The following is a 27,253-nucleotide window of genomic DNA, read 5'->3' as shown; positions in this document are numbered from 1 at the left end:
ATACACAGAGACTGGAATTACAGGTAGGGAGTGAGCTACAAATAGCTCTTCACCGCCCCCCCCATTTGTTAATAAGACACCCCTCCACCTCCCGAGTCAGACCTTGGACAGTGAGAGCAGATTGGCAACGGTGACTGAGAGAGAGCAACAGCCCTCTTTGTTCTTGCAGTTGGTTTAAAGTGGATGGTAGTGCAAAAGTGCATTTCTCTACTGGTGTCAGGGGAGAAGATTGTTTTTTTAGGAAGTACTTGAATCATGAAAGCCCTAGTTTGGAATTAAAGAAAATTACATAGATTTGGAAGTTGTCCAGAAGCACATGAATCATTTCACTGCACCCAGCTTTTTCAGCAGTTTCTTGCCTTTGGAAAGCAGCCCCTTTTTCTTTTTCGAGGACATTTCCCTGCCTCTCCCAGGACTACCAGAACCCATAGATGACGTAGGTGACCCCGAATGGAGATGGACTGTGGGGGATGGAGCTCTCCTTGTTGTACCTGAACCCTCAGGAGGAACCTAGTAGGTACATTGTTACAGTTTATTGAGTGTGTGAGCGCCAACAACATCAATTCACTTGGTAACATCGTACGTACTGTCCCGTTTCCCACCAGGAAAGGTAAAGGGGTGGTTCATTTCTTCTTTCAATTTTTAAAGTATGCCATGAGAAGCAAACATTCTCTCCCAAAACATGTCTGAGAGAGAGGGTCTAGCCATTAATGTTTGATTTTTCAGTTTCTTTGTCTTGGGGGAGGGGGTGGCCATTGCTTTGGCAAAACAAAGCTAGGTAATAATTTATAAATTAAAATTTAAAACCAGGGTGGGGTGTTTTAAATTAGGTTGATTCTAAAGTTGGCCGAGTACCCATGAGTAATCTTAAAAGCAAAAATTCTTAAAGGGAATTTGTTGTATTTGAAAACTATTTGGTTATATAAAATCCTGATATTGTTGAGTGCATTCCTGGGTTAGTTAATATACAATAGAAAGATTGGAGATGGCACACTGGTTGAAAGAAAAAAAAACTAAAATGAACCTTAATTACAATCAAAGAAAGCTTAAAGGCCCTTATTGTATGCTTTCATTATTTCCAAATAATTGAACGTGAATTTTACTCAATATAGCACGTGGTAGTATTTCAATATACTTTAAGTGCTTAAGCAACAGTACTTCAAAGGGGTAGAATTTTACTCTAATATGTTGCATGTAGATTTTGCCTCACTTATTTTTACAGTTGAAAACATGTCTGAGATTATATAATGTCATCATTCCTCTAGTTCCCTTACCCCTCCAGAGCAAAACTCTTGCTAAGGTGAGTGTTCATTATTCAGCAGGCAAATGATATAAGCCAAGGGGCTTCAAGCTTGCTTGGATTTAAAATCAAGGTCTAATTCTAATGGAAAACACCTAGTAAAGCATCCCAAAGTACACCTGAAGATACCATCTATTCCATCTAATGCAATCATTTGAGCTGCATGTTTCATAAAACTTAGTATTGCATTGGTATACCAACAAATCAGTCTTTCACCAACTTTCATATGTTCAGAACATTTGTGCTTTGAGGAGAAGCATAAGCTCTCTCCTAAGGTAGAGGTTTGTTTACTTAAGGTAATACGTTCTCATAGTTCAAGCCAGCTTTTGGAGTATTTAGAACCAACACTAGATCACCTTTGTTCACTACTCATCTGTTTGACCTTGAATTGTGGTTTTTTGGGTGTGTTTTTATTTAAGTGAAACTTTAGTAAACATTTGTTAGGTTGTGCTTTTTCCAAGAGTGGCTAACAATGCAATATGCAGCTTTAATTATGAGTAGACATTGGAACACTCTCTGTGTAAACAAACAATTAGCTTGTTAAGAAATATGTTCCCAATGTTGGCCTTTCAAATATTCTTAGTGTAAAGAGTAGGAAATGATTATTAAAGATGATTTGTTTCACTACAAATTCAGTTGCTTTACAACTGAGTCCAAGTAATATCCTAATACTTTAGGTCCAATGATTTTTTGAGACATATTTCTTTTTTCTTTTTCTGATTTTAATCCCACAGTGAAGCCTTAAGTCTACCACATTGGTCCATTTAAGGTAGCTTAAGTTGGTATCTTTATAGGTATCTTCAGTTGCTCACTTACGTGAAGGCTACATTGCCTGATTAAGGTGTGAAATGAACACTCTTCTTCTGTTTCCAAGCAGATGAGCAAAGAAATAAAAATATATATATAAAAATATAATATATAAAAACTCGCGGTGATGAAATAAAATAAAAATGAGACACTAAACATGAATGTAATCTAATAGTTAAATATGCTTGAGAAGCTCTTTGGTCTTTGTTAAGAGGGCTAAAATCCTGACAGAGGGCAAATAGCCATTATTGCCCACTGAATCTGACGATGAGCCATCCCCTTTTCACTCTTAAACTGAAATGTGTATCTATAATGTAAGATGGGAATTCCTTTGTGGGTAAAGGCAGATTGATTAGAATTGAAAGGGTCATATTTTGTGAAACAAATAGACTTTAGATAAAGAATTAGGAATTGTTAGGCACAACCCCCTGGAAGGGCAGAGAAAAAATTCAGGGTATATACTTTTCGGCCCAAGATATAAAAATATCAATGCAAAAATTATATTAGACAACATATGGCAGAATGGGGCAGAAATTTAAAAGGTGAAATAGGATTGCTTACCCTTTTTGCCTTCGAACGCATTGGCGTGTCTTGGGAGTAGTGGGATGGAGCATCAGAAAGATAGACTTCCACATCGTCAGGCACTTCTTCCAGGAAATTTGAAGGTACAAGGCCTTTTTGCCCATTCAGCTCCCCCTAAAAACACAGACGTGAATCAGAAGAATTATTTATTTTTCCAGAAACCCACTTCTTGTCTTTAGCTAAAGAAATACAGCTCAGAGTAGAGCTGTATGGTAAATTTATTCTGGTTCAAAAGTAGTAGGACTTGAAGGGATTCTAGTGATTCCAAACTATCCTTATCATAAAAATAACCTCAGCGACATGCTGAAAGTATGGGTTTCCAGCACCTTCTCAGAGGTCTTGATTTGGCCTGTCTGGAGAGGAGCTGAGGAATCTATTTTGGCCAAGAGGCCTCTTAGGATCAGGCTCATGTAGAAACCACTCCTTGGTATATCTAATTTAGTGGTTTTACGCCTGGCTGATCTCAGAGTTGCTAGAGGACTTTTAAAAATTACAGTGCTCAGGGCACTAACCCAGCTGACTGCATATGGCTTCAGGAATGGAGAATAGGTGGTCCTAAAGTGCTATTGATTTGTTAACCTTATGTTTGTCCTCCCTCTTACACATGAATACACTTTCGTTGTAAAAATTCAAACAGTTCGGGGAAAATGAAAGTGTCTGTTGATGCCGTCCAGAGATTACTGCTTCAGGTTGGTATATATCCTCCCAGAACTGTCATTTACATATCTATGCACATGCATAGATAAGGTCAAGATCCATGAGTCCAACTGCCCACTGGACATCTGCACAGAGTGGTTCGCAAGCCTCATGTTACTTCTACTCCAAACCCCCCAATGCTAAACTGCCTCATAGGTGCCCAATAAGTTCAAAATTGGCTGGCCCTGGACAGCTTGGGCTTCTGCTCCATTTAAAAGGTCTAGGAAATGATAATATAGTCAGCTTACTACATCAAAATTAAAAACTTCTGTACATCAAGAGACATAACAATAAACAGTGATCAGGCAACCTAGAGAATGGGAGAAAATATTTGCAAATCATGTATCTGTTAAGGGGTTAATATCCAGAATTTATAACGAACTTCTACAATTCAACAACAACAAAACAAAATATAGACATTTCTCAAAAAAAAAAGAAAAAAAAAGACTCAAATGGCCAATAAGCACATGAAAAGATGCTGAACATCACCAGTCATTGGGGGAAATGTAAATTAAAACCACAAGATACCACCTCATGTTATGAGGATGGCTAATATCAAAACAAAACAAAATAAAAATAAGTCCTAATGAAGATGTGGAGAAATTGGAATACTTGTGCTATGGAAAACAGTATGGCAGTTCATCAAAAAATTAAAAATAGAATTACCATGTAATCCAGCAATTCCACTTCTGGTTATATGCCCAAAAGAATTGAAAACAGGCTCTCAAAGAGATATTTGTACACTCATGTTCATATCTGCATTATTTGTAATAAAAGGTAGAAGAAACCCATGTCCATTGGTAGGTGAATGACTAAACAAAAAGTGATATATACATAGAGTGGAATATTATTCAGCCTTCGAAAGGAAAACAAAACATTCTGATAGATACTACAACATGTATGAGCCCTGGGGACATTATGGTAAGTGAAGTAAGTCAGTCACAAAAGAACAAATACTGTGTGATTCTACTTATATGAGTACTTAGAGTAGTCAAATTCATAGAGACAAAGTACAATGAGGGTAGACAGGGCGCTGGGGTGGGACCGAGGGGGTAGGGAGTTAGTGTTTAATGGGGAGGGAGTTTCGGTTTTGCAAGATGCTTTCTGGAGAGGGATGGTGGAGATGGCTGCACAACAATATGAATGTACTTAATACACTGAACTTAAATACACTTAAAAATAATTAAGATGGTAAATTGTATGGGTATTTTACCATAATTAAAATTAACTAATTGAAAAGAAAAAAAGGGGCAGCCCCAGGTAGCTCCTGCATCTTCTTGTGTAGTGACCCCTGCTCAGTACGACATGCTGCCCCACCCCACTCTTCTGCTTTGACATTGAAGATTCCACCCTCCTATTTATCTATGACTGCCCTAATCCTCCTTTCTCAGGCTCACCAGCTTACTTTTCTTGCTGGTGTTACTTAGAGACTTTTACTAGGCCATCAATGCTTTTTATTGTGCGTGTGCCCCCTGGTGATTTCTTCACATCAAGGATTTTAAATTGTATCTATACATGAAGAAACTCAAATTTATATCCAGTCTAGTCCCCTCTCAATAGGTCCAAGACAGCCAGATTTTGCCTGAAGTATGAGAAAAGGTTGTTTCTTTGGGTGAGCAACATATGGAATAGTTGGCTTGTGTTTGGGGACTGCATTCTATGAAAATGCACAGCCTTATGCACAAATCCCCATCGCTGTCATGTTCACAGCACAAAAGGTCTGTGTGCACTGAGACCATAGAGAGTTCCGCAGATCCAGGCTTCCAGGCCGAGATCAGCTCTGGCCCACTGAATGGAACGTGGATGTAACTGCCTCACTATTCATTATTTTCTCTTGTTCTTTCGGATCTAACACACATGTTCTATTAATGCACACATCAGAAATGCACACGGTACAACTTCAGCCTTCTGCCATAGCCTTTGCCACTGCCAGTGCATTGGATGTGTATATTACAACCTTCTAAGAGTCTAGTCACTACTGCTTTGGCACAAATCCCATTCCCTTTGGAGAGGCCCAGATGTCCTATGCACACCCCTCAAGCTCAGTCATTTCTAAATTGCATTTTTCATTCAACTGTGCTCTTATCCCTGTGTTCCCAAAGGTACCTGCCACCAACATCAGAATTAGGGGCTCCTGCTGGATGACATGCTCTTTCACCCCAACTAACAATCGCAGCTCTGGATAAGATCATCTTGAGTCTGCCTTTTGTCTGCCTTCCTCTGGCACTGTCTTAGTTCAGGCCGTGCTTTCTACCTGGACCATCCAGCTTGTTACACGGCCTCCTGGACACATTCCCACCTCCCTTCAAAATTCCACTGTCATTACAGAATAACTTTCTCTAAGAGAAAACTCAGTCTTGCCCCTTCTCTACTCACAGGCCCTTCATGATCTGAACTCTGCTTCTCTCTCAAGCCTCATTCCCTCCATACCACTTCTGTATTTGAGGCCAAATATTAACCACCTGGAGACCTAATGTTTAAACAAATTTGGAATTAGGCTGAAAGGCAGAAAACATAAAAATCCATTCCCTCCCCTTTTTCTTCATGCCCCCATCAGCATGAGGCCCAATCATATTTGCATAGTTCTCGTACTTTAGAATGCAACTTGCTGACTCTTGAAATGGAGCTGATTTCCTCTTGACGTATGAAGGTATACAACTTAAGGGATGGTCAGTTAGCTCAGTTGGTTAGAGCTCAGCCTTATAGCACCAAGGTCATGGGGTTCAGATCCACCTGAACTGGCCAGCCACCAAAAAAAAAAAAAACTCTTTCACGATTTTTGATGTAGACATATTGTGTTGTGCAAAGACAGCATGAGGTCTTACACTATAGGGTACTGGAAATTGTGAATGATTGGAGACCATGACTTCGTTGGGATGTTGTAGATAATGGAATAACAAAAGAGGAAAAGGCCCAGATAGGACTGCAGGGGTCCCTCACTGCTCCTCGCTTATACTTGTTCTATTTATTATGAAATATGGTGGAACTGAGAAGAAACTAGGAAGACATTACAATATTAGAACCTATAAAATATATTTGAAAGTTAGGTATCTTGAGACATTTAAGATTGCACATGTTAGAAAACAGGAGTTCGAAGGAATCTGAGATTTTTGGTTTCAAATTAGGTGTCCCCCATTCTTGTTTATCAAGTAAGAAATAATAAAAGCAAATGGACTGGGCAATCTACTCAGTGAACTTGACCAACAAAATAACACTAAAACTATTTGGGGAGAGAAAAATAAAAAGAAGCATACATTTAATATTAATTTAGATCTGATTCCCACTATAATGTAAAAATTTAGGAAAGACTATTCAAGAAAACAAAGAAAATAAAACATAACTTAGGAATATGTAGATAATAAGTTAGAAAAATATTTTTAAATTCCAACATAATATTATGTCCAATTTTGTTTATACATTTGAAAATCTAAATGAAAGGCATATTTTCTAAACATATATATAAATTTCTAAAAATTGACTCAAGAAGGTAACGATTTAAGTAAATGCAAGCTTTTGTTCAGCTACATCCTAAAAAGATATTTAATGTAAAAGATTTTTAGGCAGTTTCTAATAACCTTCAAATAATAGTAGTTCTTATTTTGTCTAGTCTGTTTCAGAGCATAGAAAAAGATTGGAAGCTTCTTATTTCATTTGGTAATTCTAGCATAATCCTGATACCAAAAGCTACAACAAAGATATTCCAAAAATACAGACCAACATCATTTCAGAAATATAAATATAACTTCTAAATAAAATGTTAGCAAATCAAATCTGGTGCTTTAAAAATATTTATATACTATGGCCAGTAATTTACTGGTAAAAAATAAGCTTAGCAAATTAAAACAGGATACTTAACATTATAAAGAACATCTTTCTCTGTTTATAGTCTAACCTATAAATAACAGTGCAGAACATTGGTAGTATTCCTACTAAAATACGTAGGTCACATATTCAACCATTTCTATTAATTGTTCTAAATGATGCAGTAAGACAATAAAGAGAGATGACAATTGTAAATATTGGTGAAGACAATCATGATTTGGGAAATTTGAAAAATCAACTGATAACAGATATAAATGCATTCAGAAAAATGATTTGTGGAGGACACACACATATTTTCAACATGTTTTCTAAATAACCAGTATAATGTATACTGGGGGGGGGGAACTGTTCACAGTAACAATAAGATCTATAAAATTTCTAAGAATGAACTTAAGATATAAAGGATGTGTAAGAATAAATCTGTGAATCTTTTCTGACAGATGAAAGAAAAAACGTTTAAGAAGGAGACACATGCCATGTGTCAGAATCAAAAGACAATATTATAAGATATCAATTTCCTCCCAGTTAAATCTGAAAAATAAATGCACCTCTAAACAGAATACTTGAAATTGATTAATTTATAAAGAAAATGAAATTTATTTCTTACAGTTTTGGAGGCTGGGAAATCCAATGTCCAGGGAACATATCTGGTGAGGGCCTTCTTGGTGGGGGCTCTGTAAAGAGTCCCATGGCAATGCAGGGTATCAGATGGTGAGAATGGCAAGAGCTCTTTAACGTGCTTACTTGTTCTCCTATAAGCCACAAGGCCAGTCCTGTGACAACCCATTAATCCATTAACCCATTACCCCATAAATGGATTAATCCATTTAGTAGAGCATAGTCATCATGATCCAATCACCTCTTAAAGGCCCCACCTTTGAACACTGCCATAATCTGATTTTCCACCCTCTTAAAACCATTGCAATGGGGATCAAGCTTTGATGAGTTTTGGGGGAATATTCTATCCACAGCAGGTTTGTTGTTGGGGAGGGGCTCTTTACAAAATGATTCCTCCCAAATATTAAAAGGCATTTTAAAAGTGCAGTAATTGAAATAGCATAGAGTTGTATTAAAGTCCATAAGTATAAATATGAATTTAGTATATATGATCAGAATGATATTTTTTACAACTAGGGAAAAGACAGATTATTTAATAAATGATGTTGATACACTAGTTCTCCTAATTAGAAAAAATAAAGTTAGATACAGGAGATTAACACATGAAAAAGTATAACTAGAAAATTTATGAAACAAAATAAAGAGATTATTTCTATCACCTTGAAGAACTTTTTAATCATGACCTCCAAGGGCAGAAAAATTTGACCACCTACAAATTTAAAACATTTGCTTAGTAAAACAAAAATAAAGAACCAAACACACTCAAAAAAATGAAAAGTTAAAAAGTAGAGGATGCTCTTGAAAGAAATATTTGCAACATATGTGACCAAGTTTGAATATCCTCACTAAGTACTGTGCTCTTTATAATCAGAAACCAGGCAGAGAGGGGCAGCCACTCACAAAAGACACCCCAGCTGCAGAAACACTAAGATGACCCCACCAGCATTTCTTCCCTTCTCTTCCCCAGGTAATATTAAAGATATACTCCACAGGAACGGAAAAGGAAGGGGGTTGGCACGTGGGGTAGCCTGCAATGAAAGCATTGATTGGCTCTAGGTGGAAGGTAAGGGAGAAGTTCTAAAATCTGTGGGGTATATTTATCTATTTTTCTAATTTGTATTTCTTTCTTTTCCTATAAGAAAATGTATTACCTGTGAAATAAATAATCTGAAATTTTAAGTTGTTTTATAAATGTTTGGATGGCAGTAATTTTTAAATGCAAGAATGTGAATGGATTTATTTTGTTTACAGTTTGTATACATTAAAAATACCCTTGTCAGCAAAGAAGAAACAATAAGATCATAGTACCAGCTTTCTATATTATTCTACATTATATGTAACTCAGTGAAGAGAGACAAGCAAATTAGGCAAACTTTTTAGCAAACCATAAAAACATATAAAATTCATACGTAATTTTAAAAGAAAGAACAGACAAGCAAAAAAAAAAAAAAAACCACAAAATGAATAAATGAATTAAATGGTGATTCTTGATGCTTCAAAAACTTACATAATAAAATCCGTCTTCATCAATTTCACCAAAAACAGTAATAATATCTCCTGTGCAAAATGTAAGTTCAGCCTGTAGAGATAGAACATAAAGTTAATAGTATTTTCCTGTATGATGTAGTTGTTTTAAAAAATAAGTTATTCATGATTTGCCTTACTATTTGAGAAATTTTAGCATTAACCTACTCTGCCAATCAATTAAAGAATAAAGGTACAAAGCTAATGAATCACTCTGTCCATAGCCTTCTAGAAAGTAAGTACAATTCAGGATAATGTCAACCTAAAAGAAAAATTCAGTCATGCTTTGATTCTTGGCCAAAATTCAAGATTATTACCATTTTCTACTGGTAATACATCTTTAAAACTAGGCAAATAGTTAAGAGTAAAAACCTGGAACATTAGGGAAATGTTCTCTGCAGTGTAAGGACCACTACATAAATATCCTTTCACTGAGTATAAAAAGAATGTCTACTACATGTTAGGCACCAGCCTAGAGACAGGGGCCCACTGTTCAACAAGAGTCTCTGTCCTGGGAGACCACTTATCCCTGCACATTTCAGTCCATAGTGACCTAGCAAACATGGAAACAAATCTAGTAGAGGATTGAAAAAAAAAATTTTTTTTTATTTCTAAGCATGACGATGGAATAAAGTTGCTCATACACTGGTGGCTTGTCAGAGATGGCAGAACTACTGAGTCAAAAAGATTCAGATATATTATGCCATCTGCACAGGTGGCTCCCTCCAAAGAGTGAGGACCTCATCTTTCATGTCTTAGGGCAGATCATCTTCAGTCTTCATAATGCCAGAAATACCATGCTGCACCAGGCTGCATGTGCCTAGGATATCAGTCCTTTCCTTTCTCCTTTTCATGTGTTTGGGAGCCTTATTGCTTTGTTTTTTGTTCATTGACCACAAATGATGGTATTTTATTTCTCTCCTAAAGATGGCCCTATTGTGCCATCACCAATGGCTGTTTGTCATAAATTGCTCTATTAGTCATGGTACAGAGAAATCTGGGCTACAGGGACAAGGAGCTGTCAGGAGTTAGTTGTGCCCCTGAGAACATCATTGCTCCTCTTCTGCTTCCCTGTCTCTATATTGGCCATTCAGTGGCTTAGTTTCCCTTCCCATGGGTGATTCACAGAGAAGGGAAGAGAAGGTTAATGGCATGTGGTTTAAGTGAGGTATTCATGATTAGGGTATGGTTTAATGTCAGAAAGGAAATAAATCTGACTGGTACCTCAACATCGACGTTAGGAGAGCTTTCTCTTGGGTCATAATCGTATAGAGCCACCATTCTTCGCGTCGACATTGAGTGATGCCTGCCACTTCTTCTGCTTCTCTCTATTTAAATCAAAAGGGGAAAAAGAAAGCCATGATAAAGTTATTTCAAAATTAGCAGTTTTCCTCCTTCTTCAAGTGTCAGACCTACCACCATCCAAGGGGCCACATGCACATGGTCACGATCATGACCAAATGTTTCTGACTTCAGGTCAGTTGCCCTGGATTCCATGTTCTAATATTTTTGCTCCAGTATGGCTTTTCCCCTTGATAGTAATGAGCATTTTCCTTCCTCCAGTGTGTCCATTAAACCAGGGAGACTCTCATGAAGTAGGGTATTCTCTCAAAAAGTGATCCAAATTTTTTGCCAGCACAGGATGGCTGTGGCTTGGACAAGCCAAGCAGGCAAATTGAAAGTTTTGATTGTTGCTCTGGAGAAGTCCCACAAACACAGTCTCAAAAATATTTGTCCCTGTAACTATAATGATACAAGAAAATCAAGTTATTTTCCCTCAGGCCCGAGCCCGTGGCGCACTCGGTAGAGTGCTGCGCTAGGAGCGCGGCAACGCTCCCGCTGCGGGTTCGGATCCTATACAGGAATGACCGGTGCACTCACTGGCTGAGTGCCGGTCACGGAAAAAAAAAAAAAAAGTTATTTTCCCTCAGAGCAGAGGCAAAGCCAAGCGTCTCTCATCAGGAGAGCAAGAATCTGAAAAGGGATACTTTCTCTACCCATTGCAAGGGCTTCTTTCACACTGCTTCCCCAAATGTCCTTTCATTGTGGTTTTAACAGAACAGAAAAAATCTTTAACAGAAAAGATGCCACTTTTGGACAACCCACTTAGAGTTCACTCTTGTTGCCTGGCTCTGTCTCTGCCATAGACATCAACCTGGGCACTCTCCCAGCACACTTGGATGCACAGGGTGCACAGAGGGATTCCTCTACACCATGTCAAATGTGAGAGCCTCACACAGATAACATATGTGAAAACTCTCTGAAAACATGAGATATTTAGTGGGTGTTAGAAGGTCAACATAGAACCATGGTAAAAGGCCCACATCATGGAACCCTCTGTCAAATTGCTATTGCTGGGGTTGTGAAAGACATTCTTTCTGGAGAAAGTTGACATTTATGTGTGTCTTCCAAACACAGCCATTTTAGGCTTACATTTGATTTTGGAGATTCAAAACATGCAAATGAAAACAAAGGCAAATGTTTTAAAGACAACTACAGTTAGTTATGTGGCTTTTCAGTGGTTTTCAACAGGTGTAGGATCCAGTTGTGTATGTGTGCAAAGTTTTAGAAGTCATTCTACCATTGGGTCCTGGTTAAAAAACCCTGCTTTAGTTTAGAGTAAGCAAGCACTTCCTTGTAGGACCTACAAAAGTATCTTTCCTTGAAAGAAAACAAAATATTCTTTCATTGTATTCCAGAGGTTACATACATTGCTTCTAAGCATTGTTAATGTTACATGGAATGTTGCAAGTGTGAATTTCGGAGGGTGGCAAAACAACATATATGTATTTTTTAATGAGCTAAAACTTACATACATAAAAGTCACCCTCTAGAGTTCTATAAGTTGTGATAAACATATATGGCCCTATAACCACCCCCAAAATCAAGATATAGAACAGATCAGTCACTCCCCAAAAGTTCAGTCATGCAGCCCCAGGTAATCACTGGTCTATTTTGTCCCAATACTCTTGCTCTTTCCAGAATATCACTTAAATGGAATCATACAGAATGTAGCTTTTGAGACTGGCTTCTTTCATTTGGATAATGCATCTGAGATTCATCCAGGTTATTCCATGTATCAGTAGTTCTATTTATATTGTTGGGTAGTATCCCATAGTATGGATGCACCAGTTACTTTATCCAATCACCAGCTGAAAGGACTTTGAGTTGTTTCCAGCTTTTGGTGATTGTTAGTCAAGCCACTATAAACATTAATGTACAGTTTTTTGTGTGAACGTAAGTTTCCATTTGTTTGGGTAAATGCATAGTAGTGGAATTGTTAGGTTGTACTGTAAGTTTATGTTTAACTTAACAAGAAATAGACAAACTGTTTTGCAAAGTGGTTGAACCATTTTACACTCCTACCAGCAGCACATGAGAGATCCAGTGTTACATTTTCTTGCCCATACTTGGTATGGCCAGTCTTTAATTTCACCTGTTCTAGTGAGTGTGTATTGGTTTCTCATTGTGGTTTTAATTTGTATTTCACTAATGACAGGCATCTTTTCATATTTTTGCTATCCAAATCTCTTCTTTGGTAAATGTCTCTTCAAATCTTTGGTTCACATTTTTATTTGTTTTTTACTGTTGAATTTTGAAAGTTCTTTGTGTATCCAAAATACATATCATTTTTCAGATGGGTTACTTGCAAGTATTTTCTGCCAGCCTGAGATTTCTCTTTTCATTCTCTCAATGGTATCTTTCTAAGCACAGGAGTATTTAATTTTGATAAAGTCTAACATTGATGTTTTTTCTTTTATGTATCATGTTTAATGTCATGTTTTTGTTTTTATTGTGAATTCTACTTTTTAAGATTTCAATTTCAAATTTTTCATTGCTAAAATATGGAAATACAGTCAATTTTTGTATATTGACCTTGTATCCATTGACCTTGCTAAACTCACTTGTTACAAGTAGTGGGAGATTTTTTTTAGATTTTTTGAGATTTTCTAAGTGAATTTTCATGTCATTTGTGAATAGAAAAGGCTTTATTCCTTTCATTCTAGCCTGTATAATGTTTATTCCTTTCCTTGCCATATTGTGCTGGTTATGACCTACAGTACAATGATGAAAAAGAATAGTTATGGTGGCATCTTTGCCTTCCACCCATCTTAGGAGGATAGCATTCAACCTTTCACCATTGAGGGTGATATATTCTGGTAATAGAGGGGCAAGTGGATTCCTAGGCTGGTCCCCTTGACTAGCCATATTTAGAAAAATAGAAAACAATAAAAAGATATTTAATCTAATTGGTGACATAAATCAAGTTACTGTTATTTAATAGAAACTATTTTGAACTTTCTGGGTCTGTGGTATACAAAGCTTGTTCTATCTTTGAAACAGTCAGAGTTGACTTCAGGAAAGGAAATCTTAACAATACAAGGGAGTAGGTGGTATAAAGGGGCTCAGAAATCTTCAAACTTATGGATTTAATGTCAGTGAAATATTCATACTAAACCGCGACTAATAGATGTTGATTTTATCTTGAAACAGTGAGTTTACTAATGCCAAAAGAGGTTGAAACTTTTTAAAAATTTTTGTTATAATGCTTAAAATTATGTATATTATTTGATTGGTTGAATTTTGTCTTTGAAGTGTTACAAGTATTTAGAAGTTAATCTAATATTTTGAAGTTGTTTTTTTTTTTTTAATTTTATTTTGTCGATATACATTGTGGCTGATTATTGCTCCCCATCACCAAAACCTCCCTCCCTTCTCCCTCCCCCCCCAGCAATGTCCTTTCTGTTTGCTTGTCATATCAATTTCAAGTAATTGTGGTTGTTATATCTTCTTCCCCCCACCCCGGTTTTGTGTGTGTGTGTGTGTGTGTGTGTGTGAATTTATATATTAATTTTTAGCTCCCACCAATAAGTGAGAACATGTGGTATTTCTCTTTCTGTGCCTGACTTGTTTCACTTAATATAATTCTCTCAAGGTCCATCCATGTTGTTGCAAATGGCAGTATTTCATTCGTTTTTATAGCTGAGTAGTATTCCATTGTGTAGATGTACCACATTTTCCGTATCCACTCATCTGATGATGGACATTTGGACTGGTTCCAACTCTTGGCTATTGTAAAGAGTGCTGCGATGAACATTGGGGAACAGGTATACCTTCAATTTGATGATTTCCATTCCTCTGGGTATATTCCCAACAGTGGGATAGCTGGGCGTATGGTAGATCTATCTGCAATTGTTTGAGGAACCTCCATACCATTTTCCATAGAGGCTGCACCATTTTGCAGTCCCACCAACAATGTATGAGAGTTCCTTTTTCTCTGCAACCTCACCAGCATTTATCGTTCAGAGTCTTTTGGATTTTAGCCATCCTAACTGGGGTTAGATGGTATCTCAGTGTGGTTTTGATTTGCATTTCCCGGATGCTGAGTGATGTTGAGCATTTTTTCATATGTCTGTTGGCCATTTGGATATCTTCCTTAGAGAAATGCCTACTTAGCTCTTTTGCCCATTTTTTAATTGGGTTGCTTGTTTTCTTCTTGTAAACTTGTTTGAGTTCCTTATAAATTCTGGATATTAATCCTTTGTCAGATGTATATTTTGCAAATATTTTCTCCCACTCTGTTGGTTGTCTTTTAACTCTTTTAATTGTTTCTTTTGCTGTGCAGAAACCTTTTAGTTTGATATAATCCCATTTGTTTATTTTTCCTTTGGTGGCCCATGCTTTTGGGGTCGTATTCATGAAGTCTGTGTCCAGTCCTATTTCCTGAAGTGTTTCTCCTATGTTTTCTTTAAGAAGTTTTATTGTTTCAGGGTGTATATTTAAATCCTTAATCCATTTTGAGTTGATTTTAGTATACGGTGAGAGGTATGGATCTAGTTTCATTCTCCTGCATATGGATATCCAGTTATCCCAGCACCATTTGCTGAAGAGGCAGTCCCTTCCCCAGTGAATAGGCTTGGTGCCTTTGTCAAAGATCAGATGGCAGTAAGTGTGTGGGTTGATTTCTGGATTCTCTATTCTATTCCATTGATCAGTGTGTCTGTTTTTATGCCAGTACCATACTGTTTTGGTTATTATAGCTTTGTAGTATAGCTTAAAGTCAGGTAGTGTTATGCCTCCAGCTTTATTTTTTTTTTGCTCAGCATTGCTTTAGCTATGCGTTGTCTTTTATTGTTCCATATAAATGACTGGATAGTTTTTTCCATTTCTGAGAAAAATGTCTTTGGAATTTTGATGGGGATTGCATTGAATTTGTATATCACTTTGGGTAGTATGGACATTTTCACTATGTTGATTCTTCCAATCCAAGAGCATGGGATATCTTTCCATCTTCTTGCATCCTCTCTAATTTCTCTCAGCAGTGGTTTGTAGTTCTCATTATAGAGATTTTTCACCTCCTTGGTTAACTCAATTCCTAAGTATTTTATTTTTTTGGTGGCTATTGTAAATGGGCAGGCTTTCTTGATTTCTCGTTCTGCATGTTCACTATTGGAGAAAAGAAATGCTACTGATTTTTGTGTGTTGATTTTGTATCCTGCTACTGTGCTGAAATCATTTATCAATTCCAGCAGTTTCTTTGTAGAGGTTTTAGGCTGTTCGATATATAGGATCATGTCATCTGCAAACAGGGACAGTTTGACTTCATCTTTTCCAATCTGGATGCCCTTTATTTCCTTCTCTTCTCTGATTGCTCTGGCTAGTACTTCCAACACTATGTTGAATAGGAGTGGTGAGAGTGGGCATCCTTGTCTAGTTCCTGTTCTTAAAGGAAAAGCTTTCAGCTTTTCCCCATTCAGGATGATATTGGCAGTGGGTTTGGCATATATGGCTTTAATTATGTTGAGATATTTTCCCTGTATACCTATCTTATAGAGGGTCTTGTCATGAATGAGTGCTGAACTTTATCAAATGCTTTTTCAGCATCCATAGAGATGATCATATGGTCCTTGTGTTTGAGTTTATTAATATGGTGTATCACATTTATTGATTTGCGTATGTTGAACCAACCTTGCATCCCTGGGATGAATCCCACTTGATCGTGATGAATAATTTTTCGTATGTGTTGCTGTATTCTGTTTGCTAGTATTTTAGTGAGGATTTTTGCATCTGTATTCATCAAGGATACTGGCCTGTAGTTTTCTTTTTTGGTTATATCTTTACCTGGTTTTGGTATCAGGATGATGTTTGCTTCATAGAATGAGTTTGGAGATTTGCGTCCATTTCAATCTTTTGGAATAGTTTGTAAAGAATCGGTGTCAATTCCTCTTTGAATGTTTGGTAAAATTCTGCTGTGAATCCATCTGGTCCTGGGCTTTTCTTTGTTGGGAGCCTTCTGATAACAGCTTCAATCTCCTTTATTGTTATTGGTCTGTTCAAATTTTCTACGACTTCATGGTTGAGTTTTGGGAGCTTGTGTGTGTCCAGAAATTTATCCATTTCCTCCAGATTTTCAAATTTGTTGGCGTATAGTTGTTTATAGTAGTCTCGAATGATTCCTTGTATTTCAGATGAATCAGTTGTAATATCGCCTTTTTCGTTTCTAATTTTTGTTATTAGAGTCTTCTCTCTTCTTTTTTTTGTTAGCCATGCTAATGGTTTGTCAATTTTATTTATCTTTTCAAAAAACCAACTTTTTGATTCGTTGATCTTTTGAATTGTTTTTTGGTTTTCAATTTCATTCAGTTCTGCTCTGATCTTAATGATTTCTTTCCGTCTGCTAACTTTAGGTTTGGATTGTTCTTGTTTTTCTAGTTCTTTAAGGTGAAGTGTTAGGTTGTTCACTTGCCATCTTTCCATTCTTCTGAAGTGAGCGTTTAATGCAATAAATTTTCCCCTCAGTGCTGCTTTTGCAGTATCCCACAGGTTTTGGTATGATGTATCATTGTTTTCATTAGTTTCAATAAATTTTTTGATTTCCTGCTTGATTTATTCTTGGACCCATATGTCATTAAATAGAATGCTGTTTAATTTCCATGTGTTTGTATAGTTTCCAGAGTTTCGTTTGTTATTAATTTCTAGTTTTTATCCATTGTGGTCTGAGAAGATTCATGGGATAATTCCAAATTTTTGGATTTATTGAGACTTGATTTGTGACCTAATATGTGATCTATCCTGGAGAATTATCCATGTGCTGATGAGAAGAATGAATATTCTGAGGTTGTTGGGTGGAATGTTCTGTAGATATCTGCCAATTCCAATTGGTCTAGAGTCTTGTTTAGAACTTGTGTTTCTCTACTGATTCTTTGCCTAGATGATCTGTCTAATATTGACAGTGGGGTGTTCAGGTCCCCTGCTATTATGGTATTAGTGTCTATTTCCTTCTTTAGGTCTAATAGAGTTTGTTTTATAAATCTGGCTGCTCCAACATTGGGTGCGTACATATTTATGATTGTTATGTCTTCTTGATGGATCAGTCCTTTTATCATTAAGTAGTGTCCCTCATTGTCTCTTTTTATGGTTTTTAGTTTAAAGTCTATTTTGCCAGATATAAGAATAGCTACTCCAGCTCATTTTTCTTTTCTGTTTGCATGGTAAATCTTTTTCCATCCTTTCACTCTTACTTAGTCTGTGTGAATCTTTATGGGTGAGGTGGGTCTCTTGTAGGCAGCATATAGTTGGGTCCTCCTTTTTGATCCAGTTAGCCAGTCTGTGTCTTTTGATTGGGGAATTTAAGCCTTTTACATTAACAGTTGTTATTGAAAGGTGTTGATTTATTCCTAGCATTTTATTGGTTGTTTGGTTGTCTTAGGTGTCTTTTGTTCCTTGCTTTCTGATTTACTGTTTGGTTTCTGTGTTTGTTGGTTCCTTAGGTTGTAGATAGCATTTTTGCTTGCTTGTTTTCTCTTCATGAATGCCATTTTTATTATACTAGTGGGTATTGATTTTTCTTGGGTTTTTATGGCAGTGCTAGTTATTTTTCAGGAACCAAACCCAGTACTCCCTTGAGGATTTCTTGTAAGGGTGGTCGTGTGGTAGTGAACTCCCGCAGTTTTTGTGTGTCTGAGAAATATACTATTTGCCCTTCATTTCAGAAGGATAGCCTTGCAGGGTAGAGTATTCTTGGCTGGCAATCTTTGTCTTTTAGTATTTTGAAAATATCATCCCATTCCTTCCTAGCTTTTAGGGTTTGTGATGAAAAGTCTGATGTTAGCCTGATTGGGGCTCCCTTATAGGTGATTTGACGCTTCTCTCTTGCAGCTTTTAAGATTCTCTCTTTGTCTCTGATTTTTGCCTATTTCACTATGACATGTCTTGGAGAAGGCCTTTTTGGGTTGAATACATTTGGAGATTGTTGAGCTTCCTGGATCTGAAGATCTGTGACTTTTCCTATACCTGGGAAGTTTTCTGCCACTATTTTTTTGAATATGTTTTCAATGGAATCTCCATTTTCCTCCCCTTCTGGAATACCCATGACTCGGATATTTGAGCGCTTAAGGTTGTCTGATATCTCTCTCAGATTTTCTTCAATGTCCTTGATTCTTTTTTCTTTCTTTTTGTCTGCTTGTGTTATTTCAAACAGCCCATCTTCAAGTTCAGAGGTTCTCTCTTCAACTTCGACAAGCCTGCTGGTTAAACTCTCCGTTGTGTTTTTTATTTCGCTGAATAACTTCTTCAGTTCAGCAAGTTCTGCTACATTTTTTTTCAGGACATTGATTTCTTTGTACATTTCCTCTTTCAGATCCTGTATACTTTTCCTCATTTCATCATGATGTCTAGCTGAGTTTTCTTGTATCTCATTCAGTTTCGTTAGAATTATCACTCGAAATTCCTTGTCAGTCATTTCAAGGGCTTCTTGTTCTATAGGATCTAGAGTTTGAGATTTATTAACTTTTGGTGGTGTACTTTCTTGATTTTTTGTATTTCTGGTATCTTTTTTTTGATGTTTATTCATTGTGGCAGGGGGTTTCACAGTCCACCAGTTTCAGACTAATGACTAACTAGGATGTTGCTGTGGTTGCCAATTTCATATGGCTCCCTCTGTGGCTGCTCAGTTGGCCTCTAGTGTCTTGCGTGTGTGGTTGCCTCGGGTCTTGGGCTTCTCTGGGGAGCCATCTTTCTGGTCAGCTTGGACTCTGCTGGGCTGGTGGATCACGTACCACAGGGTGTGTGATCGCTGTTGAGCTTTCACTTCCTGTGCAGGACTTCTCCCTGTTCCGTGTGCTCTAGCCCAGGCTGTTGGATCGTGCAGTGGCGACCCCACAGGGTGTGTGGTTTCTGTCGAGTCTCCGCCTCCCTGGCCGCACGTCTCCCCACTCTGTGCGCACTGTGCTGGGCTGGGGCGTGTCTTCTGCAACCCTCGTCTATCAGCTGGGCCTTGAAAACCCTGCTCGGCACCGCCTCGCCCAGGAAGTCTACCAGGTTTCTGCTAGGCACAGACGACCGGTCGCTCTGGGTGCCTTTGTAGCACTGTGTAGATCTTTCTCGGGACTTGTTCACCTTTGTATCCCCCCGGTATAAACCGAGTCTAGCGCCCGCCTGCAGCTAGCTCTCCAGCAGGTTCAAGCGGACCTGGGAACTCTCCTACCACACTATTCCCAACCAGAAATTGGTTAGGCTTTTTTCCGAACTGGTGGCTGCAGAGATGGTATCTAACTCCCAGTAACAGGAAGTTTACCAGGGCCAGAGTCCAGGGTGTGGTGGAGTGACAGTTGGCCCGCCTGTATTTCCTTGCCCTCCCGACACTGGCCGGGGACGCCCCACGCCACCAACCCACCAGAGAACCGCGGAGGGAGTGGGAGGGGAGGCCGGCCCGCAGGCTCCGGAAAGCCCCGCGCCGGGCCAAGCAAGTGGGAAGGCTCAGTGGCGGCCGAGCCGGGCGGAGCTGCCAGTACCTGGGAAAATGGAGGCAGCCCCGGGGTGGTGAGTGGCCTGGTGATGCAGGCGGGAGCCGGGTGGGCATCAGTCCCCCAAACAGGGCTGGTCCAGGGGTCACTCACAGGGTTGTGCCAGGTCGGGCGCTCACTCTCTGCCTCTGTTTTGCCGCCTTCCCCGTTCTCGGCCGCTGCCGCCTTGGGCTGTTCAGTCGCGGCGCGGCTCGGGCACTCCCAGGAATCTTCTTTAATGCCGGCCTGAAACCTCGAATCCTGAATAGGGCAACTGGCCTCCTTCAGCACGGCCCCGGCCTCCAGGATCCTGTCTGCATCCACAGCAGCCCTGGCGCCGTGTTCCCTGTTTCGAGACTCGCTTTTGCAGCTAAGAAACAGTTCTTTTCCTGCTCCACACTTCAAAGCTGTTGCCTGTAAATGAGGCAGCCTCTCCTGCTGAGGGCAAAGTGGCGGTCACCCCCCACGACCGGCCACCAGCAGCGGTCCTCCCTTAAGAGATGGCAAGAGGAAGGTCCACAAGTTTCCCGGCTGCCTGAGGCCCAGTGGCCGCCTTTTCCACCTCAGCTACTCTGCGCCAACTGCCTCAGCCACCGCCATCTTGAAAACTCAATATTTTGAAGTTTTAAATCTTTATACGAATGACATAAAACCTATCTTTCTTTCTACAGCTATTTAGAAAAAGGAGAGGCCTTTTTAATGAGTAGATTTTCCATGTACATGGGAAAAAATTGAAGATCAGAAATGTAATATTGCTTAAAACTCACTGAAAATAGTTTAGCTGTTTTCTCACTGGTGCTTGCAGACTGATCCAAAATAACTGGAGTTTAGTGTCTATACAAATTAAAGAGCAAAGAACTTTCGTGCCTTTTAGATAAGCAAAATTCACCTGAAGAATGAAAGGCATAGCACTACACCAACACCTTTTGAAATTTATTATAGATAGGCTAATGTTCAAAGCATATTTTTTTTTTACAAAAAAAAGCAGTTAATCATTTGTTTTCCAGATGGACAGAGTTTTAGCAAGAAAGTATACTGCATCTCCCATGAGAAGATAATCTGTTTTCACAAATTTTTAGGTGCATATGTGTCCCTAAAACATGCAGGACTATGGCAACCCTGGTTTGCAGAGTAAATTTTGCTCAAGAAAATCAGTGGTTAATTTTCACATGTTTTTGAAACATTTAGGTAATGCAGATTGGAGTCTCCTTATTACTGCCTCCTACTCTGAGCTGTAGGTGTTTTGTGCTATCCAATGCATGAGCAAAGGTGGGCATGGGTCTCCTCTTACCTATTTTCTCCACAGGTGTATTCAGAGGGAGAAAGCCTTGTCTAAGAAGCTGGTCCATCATCTCATCATCATCTGCTTGGATTTCAGAGACCATGTTACAAGGAATAAGGCCAAGCCGAGCACAGGTTTCCCCGCGGTAGAAGCCATCAGCATCTTTATCACCGTAAACCTAGATCCATGAGGGAATAATCAAAGCTGGTCCAGAAGTATATTAGTCCTACTTACAGTAGACTCATACATAGTCAAAAATATGCCTAAAATATACTTTAAAAATACGTAAGTCCCTACATAAACTGTGCACTTGTATGCTGCAGACGTGTGCAAGAACCCTCGCTCTATGACTCTGACTCAAGAGCAGGTTTTCCCTCTGGGGCTTGAATGACTCAGCCTCCCATCAAGTGGGATGCCTGCTTTGGATGAGTGCATGTGTTTGTATTTGCATGTGTTTGTATTTGCACGTGTTAAAGGTGTGCGTGAAGAGACCTCCCCTCTACACAGAAGGACTACCTATGTAGACTTCACATAACAGTGTTTCTGTCTTCATTACTCCACAAGATGGTGCTACATGTCAGGCATTCTGGCCACTTTCAAATGCTAGTTGTTGGGACCCTTCCTGAAATTGGCAAACAGGGCTCAGGGCTCCCTTTCCTCTCCTACTGAGCAGCACGCTTTTTCTCATTTACCCTACTTCAAACTCACAAGACTCCTCCTTCTCCTCTACTGATCATAGTATAGAAAACAGCCTGCCATTTTGATGTGAAGGAACTAAGGTATAGTGACCCCAGCCTCTGGCTGGTGAGTGCTTCCTCTCTCTTTCCTCCCTCCCTGTCTCTTTCCTCCCTCCTTCCTTCCCTCTCTTTCTTTTTCCTTCTTTCCTGCCTGCCTGTCTGCCTGCAGTTTAGGTCTTAGGCATTGAAAAGTCTTCCTTTAAAATTTGAAGCCGGTAGAATTTTTCCCAACAACATAGGACCTGAAGTATCTACAGTTTACAGAACTATGTAGGTGTGTGTGTGTGTACACTTCGTGCATGTGTGCACATCCTGTTGGGCAGACGAGGTGAAGGCATCGCCCTCTTTTCACAGATGAAGCAAACACTGGAAAAGAGACTTCAAGGGCAGAGGCAGGACTCGCCCCCCTATGCAAGGCTTATCACAGCACCACACCCTTTCCTCTGGTGGCCCCTAATGGCCTACCCGGCGGCTGTATTTCCCTGGCCTCCATATGTTGGAGAAGCTCAGTAGCTGCCTCTCTGAGTTGACTCCCTGTGGTCAGTCCCTACCACTGCCTCACACAGACCCCATGGACACTAACACAACCCCCATCCATCCCCCACCTTGATGATCTGGCCTTCTTTAAAGGGAAGCTCCTCTTCTGCAGCATCTGGATTCGGGGACATGGTGAGCGGGTCGTAATCAAAAAGAGCCACAAAGATTCGAGCCGGGAGCTCTTCAGCCCCAGGGTCAGTTTCTGACTCTTCATAGAATTCTGGAGAAAGGCGGTCTCGCCCAGCGTACTCATCTGGGAGCATGTGGGAGCAAAGGACAGAATGCAGGTGATTTCCCTGTTTAACTGAGGAACATGTGCTCTTACACGAAATGTGGTTTTGGAAAGCAATGTGGATAGCTGTGGCCCCTTGGATTTTGGGGGGTTTTTTTGGTTTTATTTTTAAATTTTTGGTTTAACATATAGGCAGAAATAGATCAGGAGGTCAAAACAGAGATGGATTGGAGAAGCAAATAACTATTATAAAATAGCCACATGCTGAACTTGGCCACATTGTGTGTGGACACAGTGAGGCATAAATGGATTTGTCTCAGACTTCGCCAGATAGGACAGGCCACACAGGAGTGGCAGGTCATGCCAAGTGTTAAGACATGATCATCCTGGAGGTGCCACTTGGACACCCTCACATGTCCTGTGAGTTGTAAAGCCAAGTGCATCCAATGTTTAGAGTGTATTTGTGTGTAAGTCAGAGTTTGATATGGGTGACCAAGCTATTCACTTAGCGTAAATATTTAAAAGTGCATTCTTTATGACAGTGAATTAATGATTTCCTGACAGAACTGGGTTTCAAGTCCACCTACCACCCAGCTTCTAAAAACAATTCTTTTTGACATCCTGATACATATGCATGCATATGCATGTATATCACTAGACATCATTAGATATATATGCATGCATATGTATATGTGCGTGTGCATAAAAAGAGACAGAAAAAGAGGGACAGAGACAACTGACAGATAACATCGTCCTGGTCATATGAGATCTTGGAACCTCCGCAGGGAAGCAAGTGAGAAAAACTCAAATCGGCAGCAGAGAGCATAGGGTTGGGAAAAACAGCCCAGTCTAAACTTGTCACCAGCACAAGGAACACAACTGATGAGATGAGAGAACACAGGAGTGCAGAAAGGACAGGGAAGACAGGTGGTGAAAGAACCAAGCCATTGGGCTTCTTTCACCACAAGAAAAAAAAAAGTTTAAAAATAAAAAGCACTTTAGCTACAGGAATGGTTGGTTTTTAAAATGCAATGAATTTGTTTGCATTATTTAAATTCAGGATCTTTTTAGGATGCCTATATGATCTAAAATTCAATAATTTAACTTCTGCTAGGGAACAAAACTTTTCAGTATCTGGCTTCATTAATTTCTGCACACTGGCTTGGATTTTGTTGATAGTCAATGGAAAGATCAATTTTTTTTTTTTTTCTAGTTTTCAATGTTATCTAAACTGAGTGTAGTATGAAGCTAGCATTAAGCCATGATGACTGTGAGAGTCTCAGCACAGGCGGTTGTGTGGCCATGTCCCATGCTCCGGATGAAGGACTAGAACACCAGGGCAGCATGAGGAGGATGCTTGTGGATAGCTGTGGAGCCTGCACCAGTGTGAATGTGACCTCGTGCATACAGTGTCAGGAGGTCGGTGCCTAAGGAGAGAGTTGGGTCTGGTCAACATCCCCTTGAAAATCTTTGAAGCCACTCCTGTAGTCTGCAGATGAGTACATTTCTCAGTAATGGGCTTATGCTCAGGGACTATGATACATGAAAATTTGTACCTTTATGTCTATAAGTCCAAATTCACATGGACTATGACAAGTGGCACACCACAGGAGGCACTAAGGCATAGAGACCACCCAGGACCTCAGAGGCCAGTCTCAGATGCAGAGCAGCAGAATTGCCACATTGTTACATTATCTTTTTCTGTGTGTTTCTTGGGAGGTGTGATTGGAGGTACAGGTGAGTCAAGCACCTGTAATTGATGTATATAAATAAAACGGTGAGTGTGATGTGACTCCATTGTATTTTCTTTCCGAGCAGATGCATTTCATGTTTTATGAGAACCCAACCTTGATGGGGAGTGAGAACAGTGGCTTCCGTAGACTGTGTCCATGGAAATCTGGCTTCACCAGGGCCTGGGTGAGCACCTGGGGAGCCCTGTTCCTCTTGGTGCAGGGTAGACTACAGGAAGCACTTACCTCCAGCTGCTGGTCTGACCTGGAGGGAATGGGCACGCCCCCCCTGCCCTGCTGGGGAAGTGTCCTGGCCCAGGGGGTTAGTTGGGTCTTTGTCAGGAAGGAGGAAGGAGAGTCTGCATACCGTGTGCCAGGCCAGGGCTCCCGAGTCCACCCATGCTGCGGGAATAAGCACCGTCTTCTACAGGTGGAATATTTCCCTCACTACCTGACCGAGACAGACCACCTTCACTGTTACTGTCCATTGTAATTTCTATGGAGAAAAAGGGAATCATCTATTAAACATATTTTACATCTTGCAATTTTTTTTTTTTTTTTGCATGGGAACCAGTGGAAAAGAGTTCTCAATTAACAGACACACCTGTTGGTGTAGTTATTAATTTTTAATTTTTCCTCTCTGGACATGGATAAAACCTGTTGCACTTTCTCACTGTCAGCTCAGTCGCCAGAATAACTAGGAGAATGGGAGAAAGTGGAGATTTATAGGGCTGATGAGAAAGAACAGAATCTTCTAGAATGTGATAGTTCATTTTTTGAAAGCTAAACCCTCAGGCAAATTACTAGGTAAATGCAAGGACCAGAAATTATAAAGGGAGAAACCAAAGCCAATTAAACATATCTTTGGAGTCATCTATCCATGTTGAGAGGCCCTTATGCTAATTATATGATTTAGAGTTTATTACATATGAGGCTATATAATTTTTGGTTTTTAAATCATGAAGGACATTTTTTTTAAATTTTGGAAACCCAGAGAATATTAAAAGCTGCAGTATTTTTATTTATTTGTGGATCTATTACTTATTAAAAACATACTTAGAAAGCATATGGTTTACAGATTTAATTTCCTCTGAAGAAGAAAATTAATGCTTTTGGAATACAGCAGATTTCTAAAATATTAATTGTTAATATTTTCACAAGAAAAATAGAACTAAGTAAATAAGAACCAGAGGAAAGTGCTGTCTATTCAAATGTCACTGACCATTTACTTCCTAGGGTCATTTGCCTGATTCTCCTCCCTGGCAGGTGACAAACACAATTCGCTTTTGTTTTCTTCTGAAAATATAATAGGTGTTAAGGGTATGTGTATGAACAGATGTGTATGGGTATATAAAATGTTTGATTTTAATTATGTTTTTATGTGGTTTCTTGGATTTCTACACAGTAAGAAGTCAGTACAGTTAACACAAATCAATCATGGATTTATCGAACTTTTCTTCTAGTTACATCATTAAGAGGCTTTTTTTTTCATCAAGGTTTTAACATAGAATTACCCTCTTTTTGAGCAACTTAACAAGTGTCTTATTAAAATTAAGACACATATGCAGCCTTTTGAATTTTCCACCTGAAGAAAAATCCAACCAAAGGGTTGTCTAAGACACTGCAATGAGGGTCACCCTGGCAAGACTAGGGGTGCATGGATGTTTTTTCCTTCACTCTCTTGCTCTATTGGTGATTTGACACAGCACAGTTCTCAGTTCTCTGTCCTAACAGATCGGAATAGAAGACCCATCACACCTCTTCCAAAAGACACCCTTTCTTAGTGCCCACCACATTAACTTTTTAACTTCTTGAACATCATCAGTTCATTTAATGAGCAATGACTGTAGTCTTCACTCATTAAAGTTAAAATCAAATTGAATATTTGGAAACCAACTTCAACAGCAGAGGGAGAACAGACAGCACTGAACAGGAAGACTGGCCTTGCCCCCATCTCCAGACAGGAAGCCTCCAACAGGTCATGTAATCTGAATGCCAGTAGAATCTATTTAAGTTGTTACAGAGGAACACTAACACAACTTAAATGAAGATTTGAGAGATGGGACACTAGGCTGAGGACATTGAGAGGCACGTAGGCTCAGCATACACATAACCCTACTAGTTGATCTGTAATAAATGAAATCAGTGATTTCTGAGTCGGTGCATATTTTTTTAGTTTTCAGTTCATTGAAAATACTGTGTTTTTAAAGGACCTTTAACATTCCATGAATTTTTTACTGATAAAAATAAAAACATTCTGAAAAATGTAAAGATGGAAAGGAAACTTTTTTCCCTATTGTTTGAACTGTATGAGGAAAAGAAAGTCTGGAAGGACATAATTTTAGAGACTCTGTTTTGCTTTATAAAGTCTTTCTTCATTTTGAGTTGAGGGGAAAGAACAATTGACTTTTCTTTCTTTTTTTTTTTTTTTTTTGTCTTTTTCATGACCGGTACTCAGCCACTGAGTGCACCGGCCATTTCTATATAGGATCCGAACCCGCGGCGGGAGCATCGCTGCGCTCCCAGCGCCACACTCTCCCGAGTGTGCCACAGGCTCGGCCCAGACCAATTAACTTTTAAACTTCAACTATTTAAATATGAT

At 39.2% G+C, this 27,253-nt stretch overlaps 1 protein-coding gene across 7 annotated transcripts in view; it reads right to left on the bottom strand.

Annotated features, from left to right (window-relative positions):
* Positions 1 to 237: 237 nt before the first annotated feature.
* The window catches only part of RIMBP2 (RIMS binding protein 2), a 109,170-nt gene continuing 82,154 nt past the window's right edge, over positions 238 to 27,253 (bottom strand). For 3 of the 7 annotated variants that reach the window (XM_063086732.1, XM_063086734.1, XM_063086737.1), the window contains 6 exons: positions 22,758 to 22,942; positions 21,425 to 21,593; positions 10,574 to 10,677; positions 9,333 to 9,404; positions 2,669 to 2,803; positions 2,137 to 2,163 (listed from right to left, as the gene is read on the bottom strand). In XM_063086732.1, coding sequence (XP_062942802.1) covers positions 2,137 to 2,163; positions 2,669 to 2,803; positions 9,333 to 9,404; positions 10,574 to 10,677; positions 21,425 to 21,593; positions 22,758 to 22,942 — 692 coding nt within the window. Of the gene's footprint in view, positions 265 to 321; positions 511 to 2,136; positions 2,164 to 2,668; positions 2,804 to 9,332; positions 9,405 to 10,573; positions 10,678 to 21,424; positions 21,594 to 22,757; positions 22,943 to 27,253 lie in introns of those variants that run through there. The other 4 variants (XM_063086731.1, XM_063086733.1, XM_063086735.1 and 1 more) reach the window with 3 other exon arrangements.

Source organism: Cynocephalus volans, chromosome 2 (genome assembly GCF_027409185.1).
Source record: "Cynocephalus volans isolate mCynVol1 chromosome 2, mCynVol1.pri, whole genome shotgun sequence".
In the NCBI taxonomy this organism is placed as follows: domain Eukaryota; kingdom Metazoa; phylum Chordata; class Mammalia; order Dermoptera; family Cynocephalidae; genus Cynocephalus; species Cynocephalus volans.
This window is presented reverse-complemented; position numbering and strand designations above follow the sequence as displayed.